Genomic DNA, 12,320 nt, shown 5'->3' with positions numbered 1-12,320 from the left:
TGGTTTAAAAAGAGAGATATACATAAGTATACGTATGTAAGTAGGAGAGATGGCCAGAGAGCGTTATTGGATTACGTCTTAATTGATAGGCACGCGAAAGAGAGACTTTTGGATGTTAATGTGCTGAGAGGTGCAACTGGAGGGATGTCTGATCATTATCTTGTGGAGGCGAAGGTGAAGATTTGTAGAGGTTTTCAGAAAAGAAGAGAGAATGTTAGGGTGAAGAGAGTGGTGAGAGTAAGTGAGCTTAGGAAGGAGACTTGTGTGAGGAAGTACCAGGAGAGACTGAATACAGAATGGAAAAAGGTGAGAACAAAGGAGGTAACGGGAGTGGGGGAGGAATGGGATGTATTTAGGGAAGCAGTGATGGCTTACGCAAAAGATGTTTGTGGCTTGAGAAGCGTGGGAGGTGGGCAGATTAGAAAGGGTAGTGAGTGGTGGGATGAAGAAGTAAGATTATTAGTTAAAAAGAAGAGAGAGGCATTTGGACGATTTTTGCAGGGAAATAATGCAAATGAGTGGGAGATGCATAAAAGAAAGAGGCAGGAGGTCAAGAGAAAGGCGCAAGAGGTGAAAAAGAGGGCAAATGAGAGTTGGGGTGAGAGAGTATCATTAGATTTTAGAATAAAAGGATGTTTTGGAAGGAGGTAAATAAAGTGTGTAAGACTAGGGAACAAATGGGAACATCAGTGAAGGGGGCTAATGGGGAGGTGATAGCAAGTAGTGGTGATGTGAGAAGGAGATGGAGTAAGTATTTTGAAGGTTTGTAGAATGTGTTTGATGATAGAGTGGCAGATATAGGGTGTTTTGGTCGAGGTGGTGTGCAAAGTGAGAGGGTTAGGGAGAATAATTTGGTAAACAGAGAAGAGGTAGTAAAAGCTTTGCAGAAGACGGAAGCCGGCAAGGCAGTGGGTTTGGATGGTATTGCAGTGGAATTTATTAGAAAAGGGGGTGACTATATTGTTGACTGGTGGGTAAGGTTATTTAATGTATGTATGACTCATGGTGAGGTGCCTGAGGATTGGCGGAATGCTTCCGTAGTGCCATTGTACAAAGGCAAAGGGAACAAAAGTGAGTGCTCAAATTACAGAGGTATAAGTTTGTTGAGTATTCCTGGTAAATTATATGGGAGGGTATTGATTGAGAGGGTGAAGGCATGTACAGAGCATCATATTGGGGAAGAGCAGTGTGGTTTCAGAAGTGGTAGAGGATGTGTGGATCAGGTGTTTGCTTTGACGAATGTGAGAAATACTTAGAAAAGCAAATGAATTTGTATGTAGCATTTATGGATCTGGAGAAGGCATATGATAGAGTTGATAGAGATTCTCTGTGGAAGGTATTAAGAATATATGGTGTGGAAGGCAAGTTGTTAGAAGCAGTGAAGAGTTTTATCGAGTATGTAAAGCATGTGTACGTGAAGGAAGAGAGGAAAGTGATTGGTTCTCAGTGAATGTTGGTTTGCGGCAGGGGTGCGTGATATCTCCATGGTTGTTTAATTTTTTATGGATGGGGTTGTTAGGGAGGTGAATGCAAGAGTTTTGGAAAGAGGGGCAAGTATGCAGTCTGTTGTGGATGAGAGAGCTTGGGATGTGAGTCAGTTGTTGTTCGCTGATGATACAGTGCTGGTGGCTGATTTGGGTGAGAAACTGCAGAAGCTGGTGACTGAGTTTAGTAAAGTGTGTGTGAAAGAAAAAAGCTGAGAGTAAATGTGAATAAGAGCAAGGTTATTAGGTACAATAGGGTTGAGTGACATGTCAATTGGGAGGTAAGTTTGAATGGAGAAAAACTGGAGGAAGTGAAGTGTTTTAGATATCTGGGAGTGGATTTGGCAGCGGATGGAACCATGGAAGTGGAAGTGGGTCACAGGGTGGGAGAAGAGGCAAAAGTGCTGGGAGCATTGAAGAATGTGTGGAAGTCGAGAACATTATCTCGGAAAGCAAAAATGGGTATGTTTGAAGGAATAGTGGTTCCAACAATGTTATATGGTTGCAAGGTGTGGGCTGTAGATGGGTTGTGCGGAGGAGGGTGGATGTGTGGGACTTAAGATGTTTGAGGACAGTATGTGGTGTGAAGTGGTTTGATCGAGTAAGTAATGAAAGGGTAAGAAAGATGTGTGGTAATAAAAAGAGTGTGGTTAAGAGAGCAGAAGAGGGTGTATTGAAATGGTTTGGTCTCATGGAGAGAATGAATGAGGAAAGATTGACAAAGAGGGAACGAGAAGTGGGTGACCAAATTTTAGGTGGAAGAATGGAGTGAAAAAGATTTTGGGTGATCGGGGCCTGAACATGCAGGAGGGTGAAAGGCGTGCGAGGAATAGAGTGAATTGGAATTATGTGGTATACTGGGGTGGACGTGCTATCAATGGATTGAACCAGGGCATGTGAAGTGTCTGGGGTAAACCATGGAAAGTTTTGTGGGGCCTGGATGTGGAAAGGGAGCTGTGGCTTCAGTTCATTATACATGACAGCTAGAGATGAAGTGTGAACGAATGTGGCCTTTGTTGTCTTTTCCTAGTGCTACCTTGTGCATGTGCGGGGGGAAGGGGGTGTCATTTCATGTGTGGCGGGGTAGCGACAGAAGTGAATAAAGGCGGCAAGTATGAATTATGTATATGTGTATATATGTATACGTCTGTGTATGTATATATATGTATACATTGCAACGTATAGGTATGTATATGTGCGTGTGTGGACGTGTACGTATATACATGTGTACGTGGGTGGGTGGGGCCATTCTTTTGTCTGTTTCCTTGCGCTACCTTGCTAATGCGGGAGACAGTGACAAAGTATAAATAAATGAAATAGAATAATATAGATAAAATATGAATATATGGAGAGGGGGGGGGGGGGGGCTTTAATAAATGGCCTTGATTTGGGCCTCAGCTGCCTTTGCCGTCTTAGCCAACATGAATAGATGGAAGTAAGGTAGGAACATTAAACAGAAGTATTAGCTAGAAACATTTGTTAGAAATAGTAGGTAGGAGCATTAGGTAGAAGTAGTAGGGTGGAACCTTGGGCAGGAACATTAGGTAGACACATTAGTTACAAGTAGTTGGAAAGAACACTAGGTAGAAGCCTCTGAAAATAGTGGGCTAGAGTTGCCTTCTGCCAGTGGCTTGATAAGGGTGAGGCACTAAAGGCTAAGAAAAAGCACAGAAGTCCAACAATTATGAGTGAGTTCCCAAAGGGAACAGGCATCAGAGATATAGATAAACAGATAGGCAGTTGAATGAAGCATTTTACTAAAACATGTGACCAAATAGTTTTAAAGTATATACATGTAAGTGTTTTCTTTCATTATGAAGTATCAAAAAGGTGAGACAAAGAGATCATAGTTGATATGCAGTAGGTATCAGGTTCACCTGTGCTCAAGTAATCCTTTTCTAAGCATTTTATAAAGCATGCCTGTGTATCACTCATAACAGTTCTGAATGGAATCTACTTTGATCTTGCTGGAGTATATTTTATTTCTCAGAGTGATACATTTTTTCATACATATTTTACATTTCCTGCACTAGCGAGTAGTGTTCCATCGCAGATGACTGAGCTTTTTTTTTTTTTTTTTTCCCGCTGTCTCCCGCGTTTGCGAGGTAGCGCAAAGAAACAGACGAAAGAAATGGCCCAACCCACCCCCATACACATGTATATACATACGTCCACACACGCAAATATACATACCTACACAGCTTTCCATGGTTTACCCCAGACGCTTCACATGCCCTGATTCAATCCACTGACAGCACGTCAACCCCGGTATACCACATCGATCCAATTCACTCTATTCCTTGCCCTCCTTTCACCCTCCTGCATGTTCAGGCCCCGATCACACAAAATCTTTTTCACTCCATCTTTCCACCTCCAATTTGGTCTCCCACTTCTCCTCGTTCCCTCCACCTCTGACACATATATCCTCTTGGTCAATCTTTCCTCACTCATTCTCTCCATGTGCCCAAACCATTTCAAAACACCCTCTTCTGCTCTCTCAACCACGCTCTTTTTATTTCCACACATCTCTCTTACCCTTACGTTACTTACTCGATCAAACCACCTCACACCACACATTGTCCTCAAACACCTCATTTCCAGCACATCCATCCTCCTGTGCACAACTCTATCCATAGCCCACGCCTCGCAACCATACAACATTGTTGGAACCACTATTCCTTCAAACATACCCATTTTTGCTTTCCGAGATAAAGTTCTCGACTTCCACACATTCTTCAAGGCTTCCAGAATTTTCGCACCCTCCCCCACCCTATGATCTACTTCCGCTTCCATGGTTCCATCCGCTGCCAGATCCACTCCCAGATATCTAAAATACTTTACTTCCTCCAGTTTTTCTCCATTCAAACTCACCTCCCAATTGACTTGACCCTCAACCCTACTGTACCTAATAACCTTGCTCTTATTCACATTTACTCTTAACTTTCTTCTTTCACACACTTTACCAAATTCAGTCACCAGCTTCTGCAGTTTCTCACATGAATCAGCCACCAGTGCTGTATCATCAGCGAACAACAACTGACTCACTTCCCAAGCTCTCTCATCCCCAACAGACTTCATACTTGCCCCTCTTTCCAAAACTCTTGCATTCACCTCCCAAACAACCCCCTCCATAAACAAATTAAACAACCATGGAGACATCACACACCCCTGCCGCAAACCTACATTCACTGAAAACCAATCACTTTCCTCTCTTCCTACATGTACACATGCCTTACATCCTCGATAAAAACTTTTCAATGCCTTCTAACAACTTGCCTCCCACACCATATATTCTTAATACCTTCCAAAAAGCATCTCTATCAACTCTATCATATGCCTTCTCCAGATCCACAAATGCTACATACAAATCCATTTGCTTTTCTAAGTATTTCTCACATACATTCTTCAAAGCAAACACCTGATCCACACATCCTCTACCACTTCTGAAACCACACTGCTCTTCCCCAATCTGATGCTCTGTACAAGCCTTCACCCTCTCAATCAATGCCCTCCCATATAATTTACCAGGAATACTCAACAAACTTATACCTCTGTAATTTGAGCACTCACTCTTATCCCCTTTGCCTTTGTACAATGGCACTATGCACGCATTCCGCCAATCCTCAGGCACCTCACCATGAGTCATACATACATTAAATAACCTTACCAACCAGTCAATAATACAGTCACCCCCTTTTTTTAATAAATTCCACTGCAATACCATCCAAACCTGCTGCCTTGCCGGCTTTCATCTTCCGCAAAGCTTTTACTACCTCTTCTCTGTTTACCAAATCATTTTCCCTAACCCTCTCACTTTGCACACCACCTTGACCAAAACACCCTATATCTGCCACTCTGTCATCAAACACATTCAACAAACCTTCAAAATACTCACTCCATCTCCTTCTCATATCACCACTACTTGTTATCACCTCCCCATTTGCGCCCTTCACTGAAGTTCCCATTTGCTCCCTTGTCTTACGCACTTTATTTACCTCCTCTCAGATCATCTTTTTATTCTCCCTAAAATTTAATGATACTCTCTCACCCCAACTCTCATTTGCCCTCTTTTTCACCTCTTGCACCTTTCTCTTGATCTCCTGTCTCTTTCTTTTATACATCTCCCACTCAATTGCATTTTTTCCCTGCAAAAATCGTCCAAATGCCTCTCTCTTCTCTTTCACTGATAATCTTACTTCTTCATCCCATCTAATCAACCCACCTCCCACTCTTCTCATGCCACAAGCATCTTTTGCGCAATCCATCACTGATTCCCTAAATACATCCCATTCCTCCCCCACTCCCCTTACTTCCATTGTTCTCACCTTTTTCCATTCCGTACTCAGTCTCTCCTGGTACTTCCTCACACAAGTCTCCTTCCCAAGCTCACTTACTCTCACCACCCTCTTCACCCCAACATTCATTCTTCTTTTCTGAAAACCCATACGAATCTTCACCTTAGCCCACAAGATAATGATCAGACATCCCTCCAGTTGCACCTCTCAGCACATTAACATCCAAAAGTCTCTCTTTCGCGCGCCTGTCAATTAACACGTAATTCAATAACGCTCTCTGGCCATCTCTCCTACTTACATATGTATACTTATGTATATCTCGCTTTTTAAACCAGGTATTCCCAATCACCAGTCCTTTTTCAGCACATAAATCTACAAGCTCTTCACCATTTCCATCTACAACACTGAACACCCCATGTATACCAATTATTCCCTCAACTGCCACATTACTCACCTTTGCATTCAAATCACCCATCACTATAACCCGGTCTCGTGCATCAAAACCACTAACACACTCATTCAGCTGCTCCCAAAACACTTGCCTCTCATGACCTTTCTTCTCATGCCCAGGTGCATATGCACCAATAATCACCCATCTCTCTCCATCAACTTTCAGTTTTACCCATATTAATCGAGAATTTGCTTTCTTACATTCTATCACTTACTCCCACAACTCCTGTTTCAGGAGTACTGCTACTCCTTCCCTTGCTCTTGTCCTCTCACTAACCCCTGACTTTACTCCCAAGACATTCCCAAACCACTCTTCCCCTTTACCCTTGAGCTTCGTTTCACTCAGAGCCAAAACATCCAGGTTCCTTTCCTCAAACATACTACCTATCTCTCCTTTTTTCACATCTTGGTTACATCCACACACATTTAGACACCCCAGTCTGAGCCTTCGAGGAGGATGAGCACTCCCCGCGTGACTCCTTCTTCTGTTTCCCATTTTAGAAAGTTAAAAAAATACAAGGAGGGGAGGAGCTATAGAGGGAAAACTCCTCTTTTGGCTCCCTTCTCTGTTCCTTCTTTTGGAAAAGTAAAACTGGAGAAAAGGGTTTCCAGCCCCCTGCTCCTGCCCCTTTTAGTCGCCTTCTACAACACGCAGAGCTTATGTGGGAAGTATTCCTTTTCCCCTATCCCCAGGGATAAAGAGTGAGACATATGGTTCCATATAGTCTTCTAGATTCCTTATACTATACCCTGTCTTGAAAATTGTTAGAAAGTTAATATTTCAACAGATGTTCAGAGATGAATTAATGAAGTAGAAAAACTAGTCAGTCCTCTGCATGATACAAGACTTTTGTAAAATGAATAAAAAAAACACTCCTAAAAGATTCACTACATATTTTTCTTTTTAGGTACCCCAGGCCGGGAACAAGCTTTTGATAATCGGGCATCCAACCTTGCAAATTTCAGCAACAGAGCTGCAAAAACAGCCCTTATGGTAGCTGCTGGTAGTTCAGGTGGCAACAAAAAATTAACAGAAGCTCTGCTATCATCTGCTGGACAGGTATGTATGAAGTAACAAATTTTTTTTTTTTTTTTTTTTTTTGCTTTGTCGCTGTCTCCCGCGTTTGCGAGGTAGCGCAAGGAAACAGACGAAAGAAATGGCCCAACCCACCCCCATACACATGCCTTGATTCAATCCACTGACAGCACGTCAACCCCGGTATACCACATTGCTCCAATTCACTCTATTCTTTGCCCTCCTTTCACCCTCCTGCATGTTCAGGCCCCGATCACACAAAATCTTTTTCACTCCATCTTTCCACCTCCAATTTGGTCTCCCTCTTCTCCTCGTTCCCTCCACCTCCGACACATATATCCTCTTGGTCAATCTTTCCTCACTCATTCTCTCCATGTGACCAAACCATTTCAAAACACCCTCTTCTGCTCTCTCAACCACGCTCTTTTTATTTCCACACATCTCTCTTACCCTTACGTTACTTACTCGATCAAACCACCTCACACCACACATTGTCCTCAAACATCTCATTTCCAGCACATCCATCCTCCTGCGCACAACTCTATCCATAGTCCACGCCTCGCAACCGTACAACATTGTTGGAACCACTATTCCTTCAAACATACCCATTTTTGCTTTCCGAGACAATGTTCTCGACTTCCACACATTCTTCAAGGCTCCCAGAATTTTCGCCCCCTCCCCCACCCTATGATCCACTTCCGCTTCCATGGTTCCATCCGCTGCCAGATCCACTCCCAGATATCTAAAACATTTCACTTCCTCCAGTTTTTCTCCATTCAAACTCATCTCCCAATTGAATTGACCCTCAACCCTACTGTACCTAATAACCTTGCTCTTATTCACATTTACTCTTAACTTTCTTCTTTCACACACTTTACCAAACTCAGTCACCAGCTTCTGCACTTTCTCACATGAATCAGCCACCAGCGCTGTATCATCAGCAAACAACAACTGACTCACTTCCCAAGCTTTCTCATCCCCAACAGACTTCATACTTGCCCCTCTTTCCAAAACTCTTGCATTCACCTCCCTAACAACCCCATCCATAAACAAATTAAACAACCATGGAGACATCACACACCCCTGCCGCAAACCTACATTCACTGAGAACCAATCACTTTCCTCTCTTCCTACACGTACACATGCCTTACATCCTCGATAAAAACTTTTCACTGCTTCTAACAACTTGCCTCCCACACCATATATTCTTAATACCTTCCACAGAGCATCTCTATCAACTCTATCATATGCCCTCTCCAGATCCATAAATGCTACATACAAATCCATTTGCTTTTCTAAGTATTTCTCACATACATTCTTTAAAGCAAACACCTGATCCACACATCCTCTACCACTTCTGAAACCACACTGCTCTTCCCCAATCTGATGCTCTGTACATGCCTTCACCCTCTCAATCAATACCCTCCCATATAATTTGCCAGGAATACTCAACAAACTTATACCTCTGTAATTTGAGCACTCACTCTTATCCCCTTTGCCTTTGTACAATGGCACTATGCACGCATTCCGCCAATCCTCAGGCACCTCACCATGAGTCATACATACATTAAATAACCTTACCAACCAGTCAACAATACAGTCACCCCCTTTTTTAATAAATTCCACTGCAATACCATCCAAACCTGCTGCCTTGCCGGCTTTCATCTTCCGCAAAGCTTTTACTACCTCTTCTCTGTTTACCAACTCATTTTCCCTAACCCTCGCACTTTGCACACCACCTCGACCAAAACACCCTATATCTGCCACTCTATCATCAAACACATTCAACAAACCTTCAAAATACTCACTCCATCTCCTTCTCACATCACCACTACTTGTTATCACCTCCCCATTTGCGCCCTTCACTGAAGTTCCCATTTGCTCCCTTGTCTTATGCACTTTATTTACCTCCTTCCAGAACATCTTTTTATTCTCCCTAAAATTTAATGATACTCTCTCACCCCAACTCTCATTTGCCCTTTTTTTCACCTCTTGCACCTTTCTCTTGACCTCCTGTCTCTTTCTTTTATACGTCTCCCACTCAATATCATTTTTTCCCTGCAAAAATCGTCCAAATGCCTCTCTCTTCTCTTTCACTAATACTCTTACTTCTTCATCCCACCACTCACTACCCTTTCTAATCAAATATCTAATGTAAAATATGGTAATGCATAAGCCCAAGAATATTTACATTGATTGTATGTGGTATTGATTGAATGTTTGACAGAATAAATCACTAGTGTTTCTCACATTTTATCTCTGTGTACTGAAGAGGACTGCCTATTATTACTTTTACAAAATATTAGTATTGATCATTCAACCAGTGATTTAAGTATATTATATATCTCTTTTTACAGTAAGAGGCAGTTTGAATTTAAACGTGAGATTCCAGTACCTTTACGTTCATCACTAGTTGTTTTTATTGGGAGGACTTTTCAAAACCTTTCCGTACACATAAGTGGATGGAGTGAAAAATTCATGGAAGGTTTAGGGCTGAACATGAAGGAGGATGTGAGATGTGTAAGGGATGTGTTATACATGGGATAACATAATGTCATTAGGTTGAACCAGGGCATATGAAGCTGTTTGGGGAATCCATGGATTGGTCTGTAGGGTATGATTGTGGATAAGAGGCTCTAGTTTCAATGCATTATGCACAGTGAATATGAGTGAATTTCTTTATTTGTTCCTGGTGCTTCTTCACTAATGTGGGAAATGACAGATATGAATGAAAGAGGCTAGTGTTTTGGGAGCAGGTGAGTGAGTGTGTTGTCAACACTTATGATGCTAGAGTGAGGTATTAGCGATGAGTGATATGTATGTGAAAGTGAGTAATTTGGCAGTTGAGGGTATAATTAGGGGCCTTGAGGTACCTGATATTATGATTAAGGATGGTAAACAGCTTGTGGGGTTTTTTTGCAGGAAAAAGACTGATGATCAGTAATACCTTATTTAAAAAGAGGAACATACATAAGTACATGTGGGTGAGTAGGAAAGATGGTCATTGGGCATTATTAAGTTACATACTGATTGATAGGTGTGCAAAAGAGAGACTCTTTGATGTGAACCTGCTGAGAGGGGTACCTAGTGGGGTGCCTTATCAATATATGGTAGAGGCAAGGGTGAATAATTGTAGAGGTTTTTGGAAGAGAGGATTTGGTATGAGTGAGAAGAGATTGGTGAAAGTAAATGAACTTGGAAAAGATATGTATGAAGAAATACCTGGAGAGATTAAGTGTACAATGGTAAAAGGTAAGAGTAAGTGAAGCTAGTGGAGTGAGTAAGGAATGGGAGATATTTAGGAAAGCAGTACAGGCCTGCATGAGAAGTGTGTGACATGCTGAAGATGGGAGGTGGATAGCTGAGAAAGGATAGGGAGTGGTGGGAAGATCAGTTACTAGTGGAAGGGAAAAGAGAGGTGTGTGATTGGTGCTTACAGAAAAGGAGTGATAATGATGGGGAGATGTGTAAGAGTAAGTGGCATGGAGTCAAATGGAAGGTACATGGGCTGAAAAATGGGGCCAAAGCAAGTTGGAGTGAGTAAATATCCACAAACTTCAGGGACATTAAGAAGATTTTATGGAAGGAGGTTAATAGTGTGAGAAAAACAAGAGAAATGGCAAATGGGGAATTGGAAAGAGGCAGTGATGAAGTGGAGATAAAGTATTTTGAAGAATTGTTGAATACGTTTGATGACTGGGTGGCATATGTATGGTGTTTAGGTTGGGGAGGTATATGAAGTGAGAGCCATGGGAGGTGGTTTGGTGGAGAGGGAAGTAGTGGTAAAAGACTTGCATAACATGAAATGTGGCAAGGTGGGTGGAGTGAATGGTATTGCAGTCAAATTTTTTAAGACAGGTGGTGACTGTATATGTTGTGGATTGGTCAATTGGGATTTTCATCCTACACGTGGACCATGATAAAGTGCCTGAGGATTGGCAGAATGCATGTAGACTGCCATTGTATAAAGGTAAGGGGGACAAAGATGAGTGTTTGAACTACAGTGGTTTATATTTGCTGATTGTACCTGGTAGTTTATAGAAGAGTGGTGAATGACAAGGTGAAGGCAAGTACAGAGCATTAGATGGAAGGGTTGAAATGTAGTTTCAGGAGTGGAAGACAGGGTGTGAGTCAGGTGTTTGCTTTGTAGAATATACATGAGAGAAAAATAAGGATTTTTTTTTTTTTTTTTCCATACTTTGTCGCTGTCTCCCGCGTTTGCGAGGTAGCGCAAGGAAACAGACGAAAGAAATGGCCCAACCCCCACCCCATACACATGTATATACATACGTCCACACATGCAAATATACATACCTACACAGCTTTCCATGGTTTACCCCAGACGCTTCACATGCCTTGATTCAATCCACTGACAGCACGTCAGCCCCGGTATACCACATCGCTCCAATTCACTCTATTCCTTGCCCTCCTTTCACCCTCCTGCATGTTCAGGCCCCAATCACACAAAATCTTTTTCACTCCATCTTTCCACCTCCAATTTGGTCTCCCTCTTCTCCTCGTTCCCTCCACCTCCGACACATATATCCTCTTGGTCAATCTTTCCTCACTCATCCTCTCCATGTGCCCAAACCACTTCAAAACACCCTCTTCTGCTCTCTCAACCACGCTCTTTTTATTTCCACACATCTCTCTTACCCTTACATTACTCACTCGATCAAACCACCTCACACCACACATTGTCCTCAAACATCTCATTTCCAGCACATCCATCCTCCTGCGCACAACTCTATCCATAGCCCACGCCTCGCAACCATACAACATTGTTGGAACCACTATTCCTTCAAACATACCCATTCTTGCTTTCCGAGATAATGTTCTCGACTTCCACACATTCTTCAAGGCTCCCAGAATTTTCGCCCCCTCCCCCACCCTATGATCCACTTCCGCTTCCATGGTTCCATCCGCTGCCAGATCCACTCCCAGATATCTAAAACACTTCACTTCCTCCAGTTTTTCTCCATTCAAACTCACCTCCCAATTGACTTGACCCTCAACCCTACTGTACCTAATAACCTTGCTCTTATTCACATTTAC

At 42.5% G+C, this 12,320-nt stretch overlaps 1 protein-coding gene across 1 annotated transcript in view; it reads left to right on the top strand.

Annotated features, from left to right (window-relative positions):
* Vinc (vinculin) overlaps window positions 1-12,320 on the top strand; it is a 319,106-nt gene that overhangs the window by 186,061 nt on the left and 120,725 nt on the right. The window contains exon 11 of the mRNA XM_071664595.1: window positions 7,138-7,289. Coding sequence (XP_071520696.1) covers window positions 7,138-7,289 — 152 coding nt within the window. The remainder of the gene's footprint in view (window positions 1-7,137; window positions 7,290-12,320) is intronic.

Source organism: Panulirus ornatus, chromosome 9 (genome assembly GCF_036320965.1).
Source record: "Panulirus ornatus isolate Po-2019 chromosome 9, ASM3632096v1, whole genome shotgun sequence".
Lineage (NCBI taxonomy): Eukaryota > Metazoa > Arthropoda > Malacostraca > Decapoda > Palinuridae > Panulirus > Panulirus ornatus.
This window is presented reverse-complemented; position numbering and strand designations above follow the sequence as displayed.